The sequence below is a fragment of the Gopherus evgoodei genome, chromosome 9 (genome assembly GCF_007399415.2).
Source record: "Gopherus evgoodei ecotype Sinaloan lineage chromosome 9, rGopEvg1_v1.p, whole genome shotgun sequence".
NCBI lineage: Eukaryota > Metazoa > Chordata > Testudines > Testudinidae > Gopherus > Gopherus evgoodei.
The window spans coordinates 50,157,655-50,179,087 of record NC_044330.1 but is presented as its reverse complement, the minus strand read 5'-3'; the positions used below and the strand labels follow the sequence as shown (position 1 = coordinate 50,179,087).

General features: G+C 41.0%; 1 protein-coding gene across 4 annotated transcripts in view; it reads right to left on the bottom strand.

The window, feature by feature from the left end:
* STAG1 (stromal antigen 1) overlaps nucleotides 1–21,433 on the bottom strand; it is a 348,090-nt gene that overhangs the window by 116,593 nt on the left and 210,064 nt on the right. For all 4 annotated transcript variants that reach the window (XM_030574674.1, XM_030574672.1, XM_030574676.1 and 1 more), the window contains 4 exons: nucleotides 17,981–18,088; nucleotides 12,059–12,173; nucleotides 7,685–7,802; nucleotides 384–487 (listed from right to left, as the gene is read on the bottom strand). In XM_030574674.1, the coding sequence (XP_030430534.1) occupies nucleotides 384–487; nucleotides 7,685–7,802; nucleotides 12,059–12,173; nucleotides 17,981–18,088 (445 nt within the window). The remainder of the gene's footprint in view (nucleotides 1–383; nucleotides 488–7,684; nucleotides 7,803–12,058; nucleotides 12,174–17,980; nucleotides 18,089–21,433) is intronic.

The window sequence follows — 21,433 nt, the reverse complement described above, 5'->3', positions numbered from 1 at the left end:
AATTACTTAGGAATGCAAAAGAACTTCAAAAAATTCAAACGTATTCAGATTTATCATTTCCATTACTTTTTTCAAAAAAAATTCAGGTCAAAACACAATTAGGTGGTTACAAAAGTCCCATAAAATGTTTTGTCAAGTGCAACAAACTGTCACTATGGTTCTACAGTACATCAATATAATATCACAGATTATTGAGTGTAAGGCCAGAAGAGACCACCACATCATGCAGTCTGACGACCTATATGTCACAAGCCACCAACATCACCCAGCCATCCACACACTAAACTCGACAGACAAAAGTATTACAATATATCTACACCTTTAACATATAAACATTTCATAGTGATACAAAGGTCTGAACCACCTATTTCAATAAAACTTACTCTCTTGCCAGTCCCTCTGCCCACTGGTGGATGTGCTTCAGCAGCTTGTCGAATTGTACACACCATCAGCTCAATCAGAGCACTCTCTTGTCGGTCAGACATTGCTGTGAGAAAGAAAAGGAAAGTAAATTTGATCATCTGTATTAAGGTAATCATATACATGGTGATTTTATGGAATGCATGCACAAAATGCAATAAACTAGTCCATGGTAAAACTTTCAAGAGTACCTAAGTGATTTAGAAGCTGTAATCCCATTTTCAAAAAGGGGTCTAGGTCTAGAGCCTGATTTTCAAAGGCATTTAGAATCCTAAAGAAGTAGAGAAGAGCCTAATGAGATTTTTAACAAGCACCCATTGATTTAATTAGGAGTTAGGTGCCTGGGGGCTTCTGAAAATCTAATTAGGCACCTTAATACCTTTGAACATCTGGACCTAAGGTCAAGGTTGAAAATGGGACTTAGGTACTTCTGAAAATTCTATCCTGAGACTAAATGTTAGTTTAGGACACAATCTGTTTAGAACCATTATACAAGCTTTTCAAAATAATCTATTTCACCATTAACAGAAATTCCTGGTTTAACAGATTTTAAGGCCAGAGGGGACCATTATGATCTTTTACTCTGACCTTCTATAGAACACAGGCTACAGAGTTCTATCCAGTGGTTCCTGCATCAAGCCCGTAAGTTCTGGTTGAGCTGGAAATCTTTTAGAGAAGCAACTGATTTTGATTAAAATACTTCAAGTGATGGAAAATCCACCACACTCCCTTAATTGATTGTTCCACTGGTTAATTAAACTCACTGTAAAATTCATAAATGATTTCCATTTGGATTTTATCTAGCTTCACCACCCACCTATTGTACGCCGATATGTGTTTTTCTGCAAGATTAGAAGGCTCTCTACCATCAGAGATCTTCTCCTCATATAGGCACCTGTAGATTGTAATCAAGTCAACTGTCTCTTTTACAAGCAAAATAAACTGAGATCCTTAAGTCTCTCACTCTATTGCAGGTTTTCCATCCTTCAAATAATTTTTGTGGCCCTTCTCTGAATCCTCTCCAATTTTTCAACATCCTTTTAAAAGTGTGGATGCTAGAAACCACGAATCCCACATACATGGGTAAAATTACCTTCTTACACCTGCTTGAAATTTCTATTTATAAGTCCAAGGATTGCATTAGCCTCCTTAGCCACAGCATTGCACTGGGAGCTCAGGTTCACTTAGCCACTATCACCCCTAAGTCCTATTCAGAGTCACCATTTTTCATATTGTTCCCTATCTTGTAAGTACGGTCTGCATTCTTTGTTCCTACATATATATGGCCTTGCATTTGGTTGTATTGAAATGAACGTTGTTTGATTGTGCCTAGCTTATCAAGTCATTTAAGCACTTTCACATTTCTTGCTCACCATGTTTATCAGGATTAGATTTTAGGATCTTGGATTTTATAAATAATGTGATAATTATACCTAAAAATCATAACTCACTTTTGAAACAAAATTTTTTGGTTTTGGAATTTCCCACGTTTATATGTTTTATATTTTGGTTTCTTCAGGGAAATGAAGATAGTTTAAAAAATATAAACTATAAAAATATAAATATAAAATTTAAAAAGTAAATGGTGAAGATAACAATGATTCCTGCTAAGCACTTACTCTTTTAGTGCATTTCTGACAAGAGATACTTGTTTTTTCCCCACGTATGTCAATTAGATATGAAAGTGTGAACAGTAAAGTCTATTTTCACTACTCATTAAATAACAATTGCAAATTAAGCATCAAATCCAAAACTAGAAGCAAGGTCTCCTGCTTCCAAAGCCTTTGATAAACCCACTAGGCCACAAGTGTTTTAGTTAACCTATCAAATTATGTCACTGAAAATATTGGGCCTGAACTCTCTACTGCCTTGCATATTTCACCCACCTTTTACTCATTTTACACAGCTATAAATGTCCACAAAAGGTGCACGGCAGTGAAAAAATAGGCTGAAAGGGAGTGAATTACTCTACATCAAATTACTCCATTGATTTGTGTGCCCATATTTTGGATTCACCTAATGCTTCTTTACCAGTAGCCATCAAACCACTTTACAAATGAGGTTATGAATTATTACATAAATTTTACTAACTAAGGGCAGAGATCTGAACAGATTTCTACGAGTCACTGTGCTCTAGTGTATAAACTCTACGGATCTTGCCACCTCAACGACCAGTGTGTCTTGTGCCAGATTTATCACAAATTTACTAATTATAACTTTTGGCAAGTCATTAGCTCTCTTCATCAGCTTACCCCACCTGGAAAACTGACTCTGCATATTTCCACCAAGCCATGTGGATATTTTGATGGGGAATGTACAAAGATGAGCAATTCTACTTGATGCAGGATTTTCCCTCCACTTTTGAAAAGTATCCTCAGCAAGTCTGGAGGTTAATGATGTTCTCTGCTACCCTTTTTTCTCCATCATTTTCATTGGCAGAAAATCATGTCTATTTTCTGGCAATTTCTTCAACATTTTGTAGACTTACGACCAGCGTGGACCACTGTGATTATCTAGTCTGATCTCCGCATAACACAAGCCAAAGACTTCAGTGATTTCTGCATCAAGCCAAGCCAACAACTATATCTGGAGCATATCTTAAAAAATCCAATTCTAATTTTAAAAAGTCAAGTGATGGAGCATTTATCACATTCTATGGTAATCTGTTCCAATGGTTCCATAACACACTAATCATTAATATTCTTGCATGGTGTATGTATGGTAAATGCCCAAAGGACCATACAAATATGAAGGAAATATGGGATTAAATTGTGTTTAAATCAGACAAGTTGGGGGAGTGTGTAAACAGGTTTTTCCAGACAAAGGAAAGGCCAAGACCTCCATCCAGTTGCAATCACAGACAATTAACAAACACTGGCATATCTGAGGTTGCAGGGACAGATAAATTTGCATTGTAGGAAGCATCAGAGGGAAAGAAACATCCACCTCCAAACTCAATGGCACCTTTCCTCACATCAGGGGCACTGGACTTTGAGAAGGACACATTTCAAAAGTTCACAGGATTATAAAAGAGAGGGACAAAGAACTCCAAGTTATATTTTCACCTAAGATGACAAAGGAACTGAGCATTTTGGACTTTGTATGAGATTCTGACCCAGGGTGTGGTCAGTCATTTTACTGGAAGAAAGTGTAGTAAGAATCTTACCTTGAACCAAGATTGAAGTCATTAGAAAGCATTTTTCACTTTTATTCGCTTGTAACCATTTTTTACTTTCGCCCTTACACTTGAATTCACTTAGAATCTTCTCTCTTTTTGCCAATAAACGTTTTACATTTAATCTAAACCAAGCCAGTGCTGTGTTTGAAGTGAAGTGATCGTTATCTCCAGTTAAAGCAACAAACTGCTGTGTTTTTGTCTCTAATGGAGCAACCTTTACTTCTCTAAAAGTTCCAGTAGAAGGCTGGACATTTCAGGGCAGACGGTTTGGGGGAAATCTGGGACTGGGGATGTGTTGGCGTCACTCAGTTAGGAGTAACCAAGGCTGAGGGAGATCAGAGTGTGGCTATGATGTAACAAGCAGGCTGCTGAAGTCAGAGATGCTGAACGAAGGCTGCTTAAAACACAGATACTTAGTGCATGCTTGTATGGTGACTGGGAATGTCCAGACAGGGATCTCCATAATCAGTGCATTTTAGGGCACTCAGGATTAAAGGACAAGCGGTGACACAACCTCTCACTGGTCTGGGTTGCACCTCAAAATGTTACATAGGCTGACCCTACATATATGTATTTGGTAAATACACATTGGGCTGAGAATAGGCCAAAGGTGAGTAATGTGTACTGATAATGCTGACCTGCCACTACAAATCTCAGAAAATTTTGGTTGGTTGGGGAAAATCACTACATGGAAACAGGCATCCTGAAAATGGAGGACAGAAAACCAGTTGTTTTGATCTAATATGGAGATAATTGTAGCAAGCTTACCATACATAATCTCATATACTTGATGTACTTGTTGAGACCTTGGAGGTTAGAATAGATCTCACCCATCTCTTGGACTTGGGAATCAGGAAATAATGTAGAGCAAGTCTGATGCTGCCTGATAAGACTGTGGGATAAATATGGTTGATGCTGAGACTGATGTTTTTGGTACTGAACTTGAGGGATGACCCGCAAATGGTATGAGACTCGACTGTATGCTGATGAATTGATCTTGTCTCAACACAAGGAAGCAGGTAGACAGCCATGCTTTATCCTGCATACTCAAGCAATCCTGATTATGACCTGCACTTTTCTTAGAAGAGGAGGAATCTCTCCACACTCTGGAATGGCTCTGCTCAGTCTTGTAAGTCCTCTTCCTCAGAGGACAAGAGGAATAATGACCTCTTCTCCTCAGAGAAGAGTCAGAGTATGGCTGGGCAACAGCAGCCCTGTTGCCCTGGATTTGAGGGGTGTGTAGACCCCACAATGTGATCAAGCCAACTGCAACCATATTATGTTAATTCAGCCACCATGAATTAATGAAATAGAACACCACATAGTTAAGGGTTAATTTGAAGCAGGCTTTTAGATACAAGGTCATATCTAGCTGGCCGTTTCTGCTAATCAGAATGGGGGCAGCGGGCAGACAAGTAAACAATTGAGACTGAAAATCTTGGTGGCTGGAAAACACTGAATCTAGACGCCATTAATATTAAAAGTTTATTGAATGTAGGAAAATTGATAATTTAGAAGGGGTTAATATGACCTATGTGTTTTGTAGAAGTTAGTTATAAAAGTCTAGATATTAGAGTGTACTTTGGATCAGTCCTCTGAAGCCATCTTGAGAGACATTTTTTGTAACACCCCTTCTCCCCAGTGAGTGAGCAACTGGCCACTGCGATCCTGCTGTTAATTACTCAGTACCATTCCAGATGTTAGGTAAATATCTAGGATGTTTTAAACTTATTGCTTATGTCTGTGTGTGCTTAAATCTAATAAATTGCAGTGTTAGATAAGAGCATGCTTACTTGTATTTAATCCTTGATCAGACAGAATTGCTGTGTTCCTATTGATTTATTCCTGACACTGCCTGAAGTAAAATAGTTAAGTTGCCCCTGCTGTGGGTTCTGAAAATCCCTGGTAACACCTGTGCCAAAGCGGAGGTTCTTTGAGGGGCTAGGTGATCTGTGGAGGCTCCTGGCACTAAAACAGGCCTCTTGGTTTGCTCCATGAGGTGCTGTTTCTGGCATATGTCTCGGGCTATGTGCATCCTCTTTTTGAACAACTTACAAATGGAACACTTTTCTTTTATGTTTGCCCTTCTCTAAGGCACAGTAAACAGCGAGTGTGAGACTCACTACTGGGGATAGCTACTCCACATTATGGACTGTGTTTGAAATCTGGCAATGGCATTGCACTGGACTAAATAATATTTAACTAAATAATTAACATAACAAATTACTAAGCATACTACTACTAACTGCAATTAAATAACTATGGACACACATTCACAGAAAAATCACTGTGACACCAAAGCCTGATGTAACATACCCCACCGAAAGCTCTGACTCAAGCCACAGCAGTGAAAAGGAACTGAGGGGCATTGGGGCAACGCTACCCTTAAATAACCTTGGGAGAGGCCATAAAGAGCCAGAGAGTGCGTGCACTGCCCTGATGGGAACTGCTAAGCAAAGTTCTCCAGCTTCAGCTCGCTGGGTGAGCACACAGCTGAGAGAAATACAAGTCTGCAACCATTCAAAGAAGAATTGAAAAATAACTACTGTTTGTGTTCAGTTAGTTGTTTTTGAAAAATCAAACTAAATCCAACTTTCTTTGAATGAGGCTCCTCAGCTGCAAGAAAGATCCAAAAATGGGGGTGAAGGAATACATTTTTTCCTTTCACCTCTCATTCAAAAACACCTCAATGAGTTTCATTCAAATTTTCCTGAACAACTCACCTTGAGGCAGAGGCCAAGCATGGAAAATTTCATTCCCAAGGTTGAATGTTTCAGACAGTTATGAGCCTCAACTATAATATCCCCCATAATTCCCTAATCACAACAATGATTTACAAAGGAAAGTTAAAGAACTTGAATTTGGGCAAAAATCTCTACAACAATCCTGTTCCTTTGCACTAACTGATGGTACTATGGAGCTAGAATATCCTTGTAGGAGACCAGTTGTGAATTGGCCCAGCAGAGAGGATCTCTCATCTAGCATAAAACTCACAGAATCATTTTCTGCATCAACTGTTCTCTCCACCCTGGCACTGGGATGCTCAGGCACAGAGAGAGTCAGATAGAAGTGGAGCACAGCTCTGTTGCATGAATTCCCAGCTGGCATAAGAGAGATCTGGCCCTTAGCTTGTACTGGAGCCAGTGCAGAATGGTCCACAAAATCAGGGAGCATACTCCTTGATGGCCCCTCCTGAGTGGATTTCATCACAGGAGAGAAACTGAACTCAGCAACAGCTCTTAGTTGTAAACCAAAGAGCAATATGTTAACTTCCATTAACAGATTGTTCAGATAGTAGACTTCCTAATGAGCCTGTCAGAAAAATCACTAGAGGAATTCAATATGAGATACAGAAAAACTGTATTTGGAAAGTATTGTCTTTCAGGCTTGACAGAAGCCTATTGTTAACATATATTCCCAGGATCGTATGCAGAAATACAGGCATCCATTCTTATTTCATTCATTACATTAGATTCAGCAAAGGAATTCAGTAGCAAGATTCTTTTCTCCCAGCCCGCCCCTTTTTCCCAACATAGCTGTTTTTTGCAATATAATTGTTGTTCATAAAGCAATGTTTTATATAAACCCCTAAATTCAATAATCATCACTTGAAGTACTGGCTCTGTTCAAAGTCATATTATTATTATAATTATCCAGTTTAAAGTGCCCAGTAACATGCTAGTTACATCAGTGTTCAGATAAGAAAAGAAGGTGCTGGCCTCTAACTGCAGACAATGTCAGAATGAAGGAGGCACGAAAATAGTAATATGAAAACTAGTGAGCAATTAGTAATGCCATTGTTTCAATTAAATATGAAACCAAAAAAAGCTTGTCCCTTTGATCACTGTGTCTTGAGGATGCATTAAGGCAGTTTCCATTTAATGTGTTGCATTCTACTTGAAAATTTGCATTAACTCAAAAAAAATCAGATTCATTAAAATATAATATCTCCATTTTGCATATCACTTCTAAATGTAGGACTGGAAACAAACATTCATATCATCCAAAGATTAACAGTATTTTTATTAAGAATTAACCATATTTTATTACATCAATTTAATGTATTTAATAAAGTGACACAAATACCTTCTTCTCCTTGAACTGGTTCTTCCAGTAGCAATTCTGTCATGCACTCCCAATCCTTCAGTAGTTCTTGAGAGCTCTCCCACAAACTATCCACTAAGTAAGCCGCATGTTCATGCAACTAGAAATAACAAGTCAAATGTCAATAAAGCTTTCTGGTTCAAACAGAGCTTCATCAACTATTATAATGGTTTGAGTGAGGGCAGTGTTCTTGTATCACTAAGAAGGAAAACTACATTTGAAATTAATGTCGGAAGGTCCACTTTTCAACAAAAAGACATGTAACTGCATAACCATAGTGAAATTTTTATTTTATGGAAAGAGTAAGTGGAGTGGGAGAAAGAAATGAGGGCTTTTTTCTCATATAACACTTTACTTACAGGTGTCTTCCAGGTCACAGCCTATAACATGACATGAGAAGAATCATAGATTCACAGGGTTAGAAGGGAATGCAAGGGTCATTTTATCTAACCCCCAATCCCATCCGAATGCTTGTCACACTTTTCTGTAGAGTTAAGGTGTCATAATAGCAGACAATGGGTGTGTGGGGGGTGAGACACATTCTATTGAGATGTTTATTTTTCTTTTATTAACCGTATGAAATAGGCATAGGGAATTTCATGTTAGTTTTAATACAGTATACATCTTAAGCATCATAATATCTACTGTAATAATGAAAAACTACACAACAGTGTTCATTCAACATAACACCTTACAACTATATTGCTAAAAGTTTAAAACTAATGAACTACTGTTTAACAACACCGCTCAACAATAGCGAATGGACCTGAAACATTTATCTAAGAAATATTTAAAATTTTTAGGAGGAAGGGTACTATTTATGCACAATAAATTATTAAAGATTTTTCAGTTTGTGTGCAGACCTATCCACTTTTCAGCACAGACACAACAGGAACCAAATAGCTTCTGAAAGTATCTCTGAGATCTGGAAACGTAATGCACGATACTTTCAAAACTGCTCAGCATTGGCCTAACTCGCATCTCATTGAAAACAATGGTAAAATTCTCATCTACCGCAATGGGTGCAGAATTAAGCCAATGTTGAGTGTTTCTGAAAATCCCATCAAAAGTTTCTTTATAATAATGGCATTCAGTTAAACTGAGAAAAATCATTCTGGAAAGAATAGTCATTAGCTTCCACTGACTTGTAAGACAATCATGAGCTACCATCAACAAGCAACACCACAGCATGCTGATTTGACTAATTACCAAGTAATGGTGCTGACCCCAAATAAAGAAACCTTGGATGTTAGAGGTAACTGAGGTCAGTGCCAGCTTTCATAAACTTCTGCACTGATGGGCTGTTCTCAGAGGAACTGAAATGGGATATAAAAGCTCTTTGATGCTTGTCATGGTCACAGGGCTAGCTGTACCTTTGACCCTTCCGAGTGCACTTCCATAGGAGTTCAGACCTCATGCCTTTACCTTTCTTAGAGTGGAATCCCTCTATTCTCCCACTCTTAAACCAGGTCCTGGGCTACAGTATCCTATGGACAGATATGACTGGGTTTGGGTATCCTTGGGGAGCTTGCAACCAGGGATAAACACAGTAATCAGACAGGCCTTTTAAATCAAAGTACTGTTTAATTTCAGCAGTAAGCACAAAATATTATGTAAGAGAAAAGGGTTTTAAAACAATAAAAAGGCTACATGCATGTCTATCTTATCTAAAGAGACAAAGTAGGTGAGGTAATATCTTTTATGGGATCAGCTTCTCTTGGTGGAAGATACAAGCTTTTGAGCAATACAGAGCTCTTATTCAGGTCTGGGGAAGGAAGAAGACCTCTGTGTAGCCTGACAGAAGCTGGTCCAAGATATTACCTCACCCATCTTGTCTCTCTCATATCCTGGGGCCAACATTGCTACAACAACACCGCAAACAAGTAAACTTATCTTAAGTTTATCATCTCCTTGGAAAACCTAATTTCTTCAGACTCCCCAGGATGGTCTGTATGCCTGTTCCCCCGCCCCTCATCCCACCCAACAGCTCCGTGACATGTACCTCACTTCTAATCTGAGAGTCTTTTTGTCGTATTGATCTTTGGCTCCCAGACGGAGCAAACAAGCTGTGTAATATAGCTGGAACCAAGGAATTAGGTTCTTCACAGAAAATAGTTCTGGTATTCTCTCTCAGCCCTTGCAGCGTTTACTAGGAGGTATTTTAGCTGGAGTCACTGTCTGGCCTTCCTGCTTATCTCCCAACCTCCTGCTATTAAACTAAGACATGTATGTGTACAGTAAAAATGTCCAGTGATCCAAAATAGATATACAATTATGAGCCCAATAACCAGGTCACATACAGTATTCATAAATTATTACATACCAGTCTCATGTCTTTCACAATCCTTATGAAGGGTAGCCTGCTAAGCCAGCACCATACTATTCTAGGTTGTTTTTAAGAAACACCTCTATGACAGCAATGGCAGACACTGACACTGAGACAGAATAAGTGGTCTCAGGGAAACCATATGGTTTACACAAAAAAGCACATTTTGCTGAACCTGGCTTTAGGGACCAAGACTAGAGTTCCATTCTCCTCTCTCCTCAGTGAGGAGGGACAAGGCTGGCACTTGGTAATCTCTCTGAGATTCAAGGGAGCAAAGCACATTGGGAACTGAAGCTCATCATGGCTGCCATAACAGTAGACCTCACTTCCAGCAAGGTCTGATGGAATGTGAGGAATGTATAAGAACAGCACCTTTGATAGACCAGGGGGAGACATAGAAAGAATCAAGCTCTAGAGACCTCTCTCCTGGAAGAAGAAAGCAAATAAACCCATTTCCGTATGTTTTTATTTTGCAGTGATTTTTGCTGTAATTACTTTGAGGCACATATTCACATTTTTCTGAGCATTCTGTTAGTGTCCTTCTGGCAGAGCCTCCTCTTCCTTTCTGCTCTGTGTGCAGGTTATGCAAGATTCTGCCCTTAGACCTCTCTCTTCTCACTGTAAACCCTGTCTCTGGAAGACCTCATCAACCCATCTGGCTTCAGCGATCATTTTATGCCAAGGACACATACATAGCTCTCTCCACCACAAACCAAGATTAGATATAGCAATCTACTCCATATAGGGCTATGCTTCAAAACCTTCCGGTGGCAGAAACCAGTGTAGACAGCAGTGGCCCACATTATAAGTTAAGTATCTCACTAAAGGCTGCATTCCTGGCTCCTTGATCCCCAGTGGCTACTTGTGGCTTTCTGGGAGATGTTACACCCATCGGACTACATTCAAATCTTTCCCCTTCTCACTTTTCAATATCGCCAAGATCCATCTGTTTCTTTCCACTCCCACAACCAAACCTCTTGTACAAGCCCTTATTATATCCTACCTATGCAACTGCAATACCCTCCTTTCTGACTTCTCAAACACAAACATTGCCCTTCTTTGTCCATAGATTTGATCACGTCAACCATTCTTCCAATCCCTCCTTTGCTATCAACTTACTATTGAATCAAGCTTCCTATCATCTTCAAAGCTTTCCACATTTCTGCCCCTCCCTTTTCAAATTTCATTCTGCCTCTATCCCTCCATTCCACCAATGTTCCCAGGCTTGTCTGTTGGTTAGCTTCTTATAGTCACCTCCATGCTTTTGATCATGCAACTTCCTATACATGGTACAACCTTCCTGAACCCATCAGAAGGCTGCTACCCTATTCATATGTAAGTCCCCTTTAAGACTAATTTCTGCTGTGCAGCTTACAGTGAATGGCATTGATTTGTACCTTTGAGACTAATTTCTGCTGTGCAGCTAACAGTGAATGGCATTGATTTGTACATACATTGCCTTGTTTTTGTTCCCCCGTTACTATCTTCTGCCTGTAAGTCTGTCTGTGTGTCTTTAGATTGTGAGCTCCCTGGAATAGGCACCAGACTTCTTCAATGTCCAGAAAGTGACTAGCACGCATTTGGTGTGACCATAAAATAAATAAATAAATGCCTTCAAAGAGCATCCGGAGGACACTCAAGCTGTGAGACTTCAATTACATTTTGTTCCCTTTTGTGACTGGTTAAAATAAAGTTGCCCAAAAAATATGATTACTTTCTTCTTTTAAAGCACAGGCCACAGACTCATTCTTTTATAGTTTGTCCTGCAACAGGCACCACCAAAATATACATTCTGGTGAACTAGAGTAGCCGGAGTGGGGAGAGCGGAGTTGATTACTCTGAAGCCAGGCAAGAGTAAAACAAATCCTAGGGAGGATATTGGTTTGAGTTTACTTTAGGGACAAGGAGAAGGGGAGCCAATGCATTTGGTGTCACTAGCATTAAAAACTGTTTGTAAAAGCTGATCAATCACCTTAAATAAGTTTCATCTTTTGCTAAATATATAAAATTGGTATCAGAAATGTTTTTACCTCACTTTCAAGAAAGAAAAGAACCAACATCCTAATGAGGTTCCCATTTGGACTGTTCCGTCCTCTCCTCTTCGCTAATGCCTCTTCTGCCTGGGGGTCATGCCTGCTAAATAGTCTAGAAATAAGTAACAGGAGTTATAATATTTATATTAAACAGCTTTGTTTGCTCAGCCTTATGGCTAATGTGTTCATTCATAAAATACAATTAAAAAACCCCAAACCATTTCCCCTCAAAAAACAAACAAACTGCATTTGTTCAGCTTCACAGGGCCAGAAGCACTTCAAACAATGTTTATATTACATCTAGTATTTTAAAGTTTTAAGTCTTGTACTGGTATGGCTATCTTGCGGAAAACCAATGTTATTTGTGACACTACCAATTTAAGAACTAACTGTAGGAGGCTCTAAACTGGATTGCAGCCTGCTTTAACAATGGTTTAGTAATCATAAATTGAACTCAAGTATTCAGACAAAATGCTAACTATGAAAGGAGGCTGTTCCCCCCCCCGACCTTTATTTCATAAAAATATTGAGGATAAAAATGAGTTACAGCCCAATCTTTGTATGTTTTTTAATCTTCACTTTTACTTAATTTTGTGCACACTGGCAGGGTGTGGCTGCAACTGAACCTTGTCCTTGTAGAAGATCGTGTATGGCAGTTCCGAGGTCAAGGCTTTAATCTCAGGCCTGGTCTACAGTACGCGGTTATTTCCCAGTTAGCAGAGTTAATTTGAAATAAAACTGATTCCATACACACAACCAAACCTTTTTTTTTTTTTTTTTTTTCCAGATTTAAAGGGCTTTTTAACCTGATTTCTGTACTCCACCTCGGCAAGTGGAGTTGCGCTAAAATCAAGATGGCAGTTCCAGGTTACAGGTACTGTGGATGCAATTCGACGTTACTGGCCTCTGGGAGCCATCCCAGAATGCTCCCCTGTGACCGCTCTGGACAAACTCTCAACTCCGATGCATCAGCTAGGTAGGCAATAAAAGCCCAGAGAACTTTCGAATTTCATTTCCTGTTCAGTCACCTTCAGCACAGGTGACTATCAGCACAGTTCACCATCACAGGTGACTATGTGGAATCTACCATCACAAGACCAAGCAGTACTGGATTTGCAGATGAGCTCCAGCATGGTCCGAATGGGAGGTACTGGATCTCATCGCATGTTGGCGACACGAATCTGTTATGGCATAACTACGTTCCAAAAAAAGAAACACAAATATGTACACTAAAGACTCCAGGGCATGACGGAAAGAGGCCACTCCAGGGACACAGAGCACTGTCGTACAAAAATCAAGGCGCTCAGGCAAGAGTACCAAAAAGCCTGGAAGGCGAATGGGCAATCTGGGTCACAGCCCTATACATGCCACTTCTACCGTGAGCTGCATGCAATTATGGGGGGTGATGCCACCACTACCCCACCACTGTCCACAGACACCTGCAAGGGGGGAGTTGCATGGAGCAAGGAGGATGAGTTATTGGAGAATGAAGAGGAGGAGTAGGACAGTGCACAGGTGGCAAGTGGGGAACCTGTTTTCCCCCCTAGCCAGGAACTATTCTTAACGCTGGAGCCAATAGCCTCCCCCCACTCCCAAGGTGGGCTCCCAGACCATGACTCCTGGGGAAGGCACTTCTGGTGAGTGAGACCTGATCAGAGCCACGTGGTGAGGGGAAACCCAGCTGCGCTGGACTGTTTGTGTTTGGTTTAAAGGGCTCATCCCTGCTCAGAGCCTCATCAGAGCCACGCAGTGGGTGTGGGGGTGTATGTGTGTGCTGTGTGAAGCGATCATCCCAGAGAGCCCACAGGCCTTCCTTTTAAATGGAAAACCCACCAGGCATTGCTTGCGACGGGAAAGGGGACCTGGCAGTTTGAAAGCATTGAAATGAATGCGGAAGAAGCAGAACACTGTATGCTCCTAGGGCTTACCATGGCTGCCTGCAAGCTAAATTCTGTTGCCTGGCTGCATGTGATGGCTTACTCACACCAAAGTGGCAGGCACTCAGTATGAGGCAAATACGACCTTGTACAGAAAGAACATGTGCTGTGTACCATGAATTGCCTGTTTCACTGAGAAAGTGTGTCCTCTTTGTTCTCTAAAATGTATCTTTTAAAATACTACCTTCCCCTTTTCTCCTCCCGCAGGTGCAAATGTTTGCCCTATCTACTCAGTCCCAGAGACTGGTCCAGATTAAAAGGCAGAAAAAATGAACTTGGGACGACATGTTTGCCGAGCTTATGCAGTCCTCTTGCACTGATAGGGCCCAGCTGAATGCGTGGAGGCAAACAATTGTAGAGTCCCGTAACACGAAGACAGGCAGGATGCTCGCAATGAGAGCAGGCAGGATGCTATGATCAAGCTGACCACCCAGTCCCGTGCCCTGAACCCAGTACCCACCCCATACGCACCCAGCCCTTTGCTTGACTAATTCATCCACCCTCTCCAGCCCTGACTCTAGCACCCCCACACATACCCAGCCCCCCTAGCCCTGACACCAACACCCCCTCACATGCCCCCATCCCTCTGCTCTGACTCTTGCACCACCCACATACCCAGTCCCGCCATGCCCCATGCACCCCCTATATCCTGACTCTTGCACCCCCTACATCCCCACCCTGAGCACCAAATGGGAGCTCCTGCACCCCCGCCCCCATTCCCACCTGCACCCTTCGCACCAATGGGAGCTGCCCAGGTAAGTGCCCCACACCCAAACCTCCTGCCCCAACCCTGAGCCCCCTACCTCATTCTAGTTCCTGGCCAGACCCTTCACCTCCATCCCTGTGCTCAGTCCACTCCCACCCTGAGCTCAGTGCAGAGAGAGGAAGAGAATGGGCCAGAACCAGGGAGAAGGTAGGTACCCACTGTATGTGGGCAGGGCCGGGACCCCAGATCGGCAGCGGGCTGAGCGGGTCCAGCAGCCAGGATCCTGGTTGGCAGGAGCCAGCGGATGGAACCCTTGAGTGGTAGTGCGCTGAGCGGCTCAGCCCACTGCCGGTCTGGGGTCCCGGCCACCGGCCCCACACAGCCCGCTGCCGGTCTGGGGTTCTGGTTGCCACAGCCTTGCCACTTGGGGTCCCAGCCGCAGGCCCCGCTCAGACCACTGCCAGCCTAGGTGAACTGAACTCCAGGCCGGCAGCGGGTTAAGCGGGCTGGCGGTGTAAGATAAACATTTTAATTTAATTTTAAATGACGCTTCTTAAACATTTTGAAAACCTTGTTTATTTTACATACAACAATGGTTTAATTATATAATATATAGACTTATAGAGAGAGACCTAAAAAACATTAAAATGTATTACTGGCACACAAATCCTTAAATAAAGAGAATGAAGACTCGGCATACCGCTTCTGAAAGGTTGCCGACCCCTGAACTAATCTATAATTATACATTATACACTTCCTCTAAAACACCTGGTACTATCCACTATTAGAGAAAAGATATTGGATTAGCAGGACACTGTGGCCTGATCTGGTATACCAATTTCTATGTTCTTCTCTGTTGGCAGATGCCTAAAGAGTGAGGATTGGCTGTAGGCACTTTTCTGGCCCTACTTGGCTTAGCAGGGATTTCAGGTACTCTCTTCATCACACCACCACACATTTTTCCTGCAGATGTTAGGTGTTGCTGTGACACAGAAGCAGCCACTGATGCCAGCTAACAAAGGGTTCACTATTCTGCGTCAGCAACTCCTATCATTACAACAAAAACATTGCTGTCATAGAATTTATCTAACAATAAGGCTGTGTGAGGTATCAAATGAAAACCCATATAATACTGGTATCTTAAACATTGTGAGATGTATGTACAGTTGGTATGTAGAGAGTTATGTGTACCTACTAAAAATATTTTGTAATCTATATAACCAGGCAGGGCTGGCGCTTCCATTTAGGCGACCTAGGCGGTCACCCAGGGCACCAGGATTTGAGAGGGCGGCAGGCTGCTCCGGTGGACCTCCCGCAGGCGTGCCTGCGGAGGGTCCGCTGGTCCCGCGGCTCCAGTGGAGCATCCGCAGGCACGCCTGCGGCAGGTCCACCGGAGCCGTGGGACCAGCGGACCCTCTGCAGGAAAGCCTGCGTGAGGTCCACCGGAGCCGCGGGACCGGTGAGCGGCAGAGCAGAGTGCCTCCCGTGGCGTGCCACCGTGCTTGGAGCAGCAAAATGGCTAGTGCCGGCCCTGCGTCTAGGGCGCCAAAAACCCTGGTGCTGGTCCTGTAACCAGGACAAGTTGCAACAGGTTTTTTTCAGACAGGAAATAAGATGTCATATGTAAATTAAGCCAACATAACGGAAGCCCTATTTGCATGTGAAGTCTGGAGGAACCCCCTCCAGGATTTTCCTGTAGTCGGTCCACCATCACAGTGAGGTAAGTATCACCTGGGGAACGATATAATCTTTTCCAGGGGTTCCCAGCACTGGGAATAGAGGAGGAAAAACAGGTTGATGGGGATGTGAAACCAAGAGTGGAGGGCACGCTAGAAAACAGGTAATGGTGGAGAAGTCTTGTATGGGGATGCATTTCAAAAGGGGCATGATGGCGGTGAAAGATACATTTCACATTTTATTTATAGTACTAATTTTTTCTAATTTGCAAATATTGTAAACTGGAGAACCGGGCCCCTGGGCAATTGCTCCCTTTGCCCCTCATCCCTAACCCCCTTCAGTGGGTCTGTTTATAGGAAATGGGATGACATCACTTTCAAAAGAGACTTTCCACACTGGGAGAAATTTTCATGTTAGACAAACTAATTTATCTTTCAGATTTTTTTCATACTTGTTTTGCCACATTTGTTAATTACTGAAGATATTTTATGTATATAATTTTTTTCCATTATTTATCATGCAGTGAGGTCATATTACTGAATTTGCAACATCACATCCACTTTCATAGTAAAAGACTGTCACTACAAGCATAGAATCATGTTTTTTGTGGCTGATCAAAGAGGAAATCTGGTGTATTATTGGGGGGGGACGACTCATTTTCAAAATGCAAATAACAAAGGAAACACAAAATATCCCTGGTGAAATAAACTGCTGGTTGTATAAAAGGCCTTTTCTTTCAAGTGTATTCTGGTTTGAAAAATTCCATTTAAATGAATTCTTATACAAAAAAGAGCCTGTAAAAAGTTGCAAAAATCTTTAGCGATTTTAAAAATGGGGAAGAGAAAATACTAAATACTTCAGAATGTTAAAAATATTGTTTAAGATCCTCAGCTGGTCTAGACTGCAGAGGAACAACCAGTTGAGATTCTGCCCTTTGTATCTGAGATAGCAGCTCTTCCATGCTGTACAGCAGAGTGAAGGAAAAATGTCTGGACAGCTCTGATCACCTGGCATCAAAGGTATCTAGCTACCACTAATTATTCACTCCATTTTTTGACATGCAAGTAAATGAACAGAGAGATAGTTTTTAAAATAAGAAAATCCTGTTAAAATTGCTAACTTTGGAGTAAATTGATATCCTATTATTTCAAAGTTGAGTAAAATAAACTGTAATTTACACAATCACTCAGGCATGTCCACAATACGTAGTATCAGAAGCTACAATGAAAACCCGACACAAACTCAAGGGATTTGCACATAATTCAACAGATCTTTACAAAAAGTGCATACAATCATAATATTTGTTTGTACTTTAATGTCCTAAATTAATAGAAATTACTGTTTAAACTGTACAGCAAGAAAACCATGACATAAATCCTGATTTATCAAAGCACTTAAGAAGATGCGTAACTTTAAGCATGCAAGTACTCCTATTGAAAGTCAGTGCTTAAGAAGTTAAGCTTGTGATTAAGTGCTTTGATGAATTAGGCCATACTTACTATGGCCTAATTACTGTCACTTCTAGATCTCACTAGGCATTTCTGGTCTCAGGAAGCTATCATGAGTCTATTTTTCATTCTAGGATGAGAGGCAGCTTACTTTTTATGAAGGAACTCTCCAGCTGCTACTGCAACCGGCCGGTGTGCCGAATACACCAAGTGATAAACATTCTCACAGTCTTCATTGGACAGAGCTTCTTCACTTCCACTGAAAAAGTCAGAAAGTAACACCTGAACCAAAACAAATGTTTAATTTCAGTTCCACCACCTCCCATAAGTTACTTTATTTATACAGACTGTCTATTATAATAGGGCTACCTGGTCCTCATCTACACCCCATAGAAATTAATGGGACATTAGCTTCAACGAGCTTAGGATTACGTCCCAAAAATAAATTAGCCCCCCCACCCCCCAAAAAACCCACCTCCAAGTTAAAATGGCTGCTTCTTATGAATGTAGTAGACTAGGAAATGATTAAACATTTTCTTATATTTGAATGGCAACATTTTTAGTTTTAATAACTTGCCAATACTTTAAGAGGGTTCCTTTGGGGAAAAAAATCTAAAATTTTGCTTCTATTGAAGTGTACACATTTCAGAATTTACAAAATGAGTTACAGCTAATGCTGTAGTTCAAACTGAGAAGGCATTATAAATGTTCATTTACACTTGAATGTTAATTTCTTCCAGAAAATTTCTTTTGGGCTGAGACGCCCCACACATAGATTCAGCCAAAAATAAACTATTTTTTGGAAAGTGTGCTCAAAATCCATTTAACCTGTCTGAGTTAACCATTAAAAAAAACCCTGAACTTAAAAGCAAAACCAAAAGAGTGATTTAATCACAATACCTTTTGCATGAAGATAAAACTCTTGGGGCCAGAATCTCCATTTTGAACTGTTTCCTTTGCACTGCTCTAGATTGCTGTAAATGGCCAGCTGAGAATTCCTTAGCCGTATGAAGAGAGGAGGGCAATGTGCACCTCCTCCACATACTTTGGCATAGGGGTGGGACAGAGCTCTTCCTATGTCAATCAGCTGATTATTTGGGGTCTAAATCATGATTTTTCCTCTCCTGACATTGGGAACATTGTTGATGATCCATAGAGTATAAGGCTAGAAGGGACCACTTAAAATCATCTGACCTCCTGTATATCACAGAACAAAAGATTCCACACAGACATCCCTGGGGCACTCTATCACGGGAACCAGTGACTATAAAAAAGATTTGGTGGTTCTGGTGGATAATCAGCTGAACGTGAGCTCCCAGTGTGACGCTGTGGCAAAAGGGCTAATGGGATCATAAGAACGGCCATGCTGTGTCAGACCAAACGTCCATCTAGCCCAGTATCCTGTCTTCCAACAGCAGCCAATGCCAGGTGCCCCAGAGGGAATGAACAGGTAATCATCAAGTGATCCATTCCCTGCCATTCATTCCCAGCTTCTGGCAATGCATAAACGGGGGAAATCTGGAGAGGAGTAGAGAAGTTATAACTGTATTTGGTATTGGTGTGACTACTGCTGGAAAACTGTGTCCAGTTCTGGTGTCAACAATTCAAGAAGAATGCTGATAAACTGAAGTGTTCAGAGAAAAACCACAAGAATGGTTGAAGGATCAGAAAACCAGCCTTCTAGAGATAGACTCAACGAGCTGAAGCTATTTCATTTCACAATGAGAAGGATAAGTGTTGCTTGTTTACAGTCTCTAAATCTCTACATGGGGAACCAATATTTAATAATGGGCTCTTCATTCTAGCACAGAAAGGTAGAATTTGATATAATATCTGGAAGTTGAAGCTAGACAAATTCAGACTGAAAATAAGGCATAAATTTTTAAAAGTGAGAGTAATTAACTATTGGAACAATTTACCAAGGGTCATGGTAGATTCTCTATCACAGGTAAGGTCACAGTGGATTCTCCATCACTGATAATTTTGAAATCAAGACTGGATGTTTTTCTAACAGATATGCTGAAGAAATTATTCTGAGAAGTTCTATGGCCTGTGTTATACAGGAGATCATACTAGGTAATCACAATGGTCCTTTCTGGCCTCAGAATCTACAAATCTGTACTGAATCCAATAACCTGTGTTTTATTAAACTGTATCTTCCAGATAGATAGCACAGTTTTGATTTGTAGACATCAAGAGATAGAGAATCCATCACTTCCTTGATATTTTATTCCAGTGGTTAATCACCCTCACTGTTCAAAATGTGTGCCTAATTTTGAATTTGAATTTATCTGCGTTCAGCTTCCAGCTACTGGATCTTGTTATGCCTTCCTCTGATAAAGAGCCCGTCAGTATACAATATTTTCACTCCGTAAAGGCAGTTGTACATTGTAATCAAGCCATTTCTCAATCTTCTTTTTGATAAGCTGAACTGATTGAACTTCCTTAAGTCCCTTATTGTGAGGAATTTCTTTTTTTTTTTTTTGGGTAGCTCTTTTCCACACACCAGTTTTTCATCATCATTTTAAAATGTGGACACCAGAACTGTATGCATTATTCCAGTATCTGTCTCACCAATGCTGTGTAAAGAGGTAAAATCACCTCCCTGCTTCTACTCATTACTTCCCTATTTATATATCCCAGGATTGTATTAGTCCTATTTGCCACAATATTACGCCGAGAGTTAATGTATAGTTGCTTGTCCGCTATGATCTCTAAATGCTTTTCAGAGCCATTGATTCCCAGCATATAATCCCCCATTCTGTAGGTATTACCTGAATTCCTTGCTACAAGCTGTATGACCTTGAATTTGGCTGTATTAAAACAAATTTTGTTTGAGTGGGCCCAGTGTACCAGCTGACCCAGATCACTATAGATATGTCTACACAGCAAAGAAAAACCTGCAGTTGGTCCACGCTAAGTGACTCTGGCTTGTGGGACTGTTTCATTGCTGTATAGACTTCCGGGCTTGGGTGGGAGCCCAAGCTCTACGACCCTGCAGGGTGGGAGGGTCCCAGAGCTTGGACTCCACTCCAAGCCTGGAAGTCTACAAAGCAATGAAAGAGCCCTGCAGCCCAAACCCACAAGCACAAGGCAGCTGGCACGAGGGAGTCGTGAGTTTTCCTTGCTGCACAGATGAAACCCTCAGTATGTCTGTCCTCTCCTCATAACTGTTTACCGATCAACCAGTCTTTGTGCCAGTTACATATTTTATCAGTAGTAACACTATGCTTACTTCCAGATTACTGAAGAAACATGGAATAGGCTACTGATCTCTGTGGAACCTCATCATAAACACCCTCATTAAATGAAGATTCTGCATTAATTGCTTTTTGATATCTATCAGTTATCTAGTTCCTAATGTGTGCTTTACTGATACTGCATAGTACTAATTTTTAATTAGAATATCGCGTCAAATGCACCTACACAATTAACTTCAGCAACCAAACTTGCAATCTCATCAAAGAATGAAATCAGGTATGTTTGACAAGACCTATTTTCCATAAAACCATCTTGACTGGCATTAATATATGCTAGCTTTTAATTTTTTTTAATCAATTGAATCCTGTATCAGTTTTACCATTATTTTGTCCATGAGTCATGT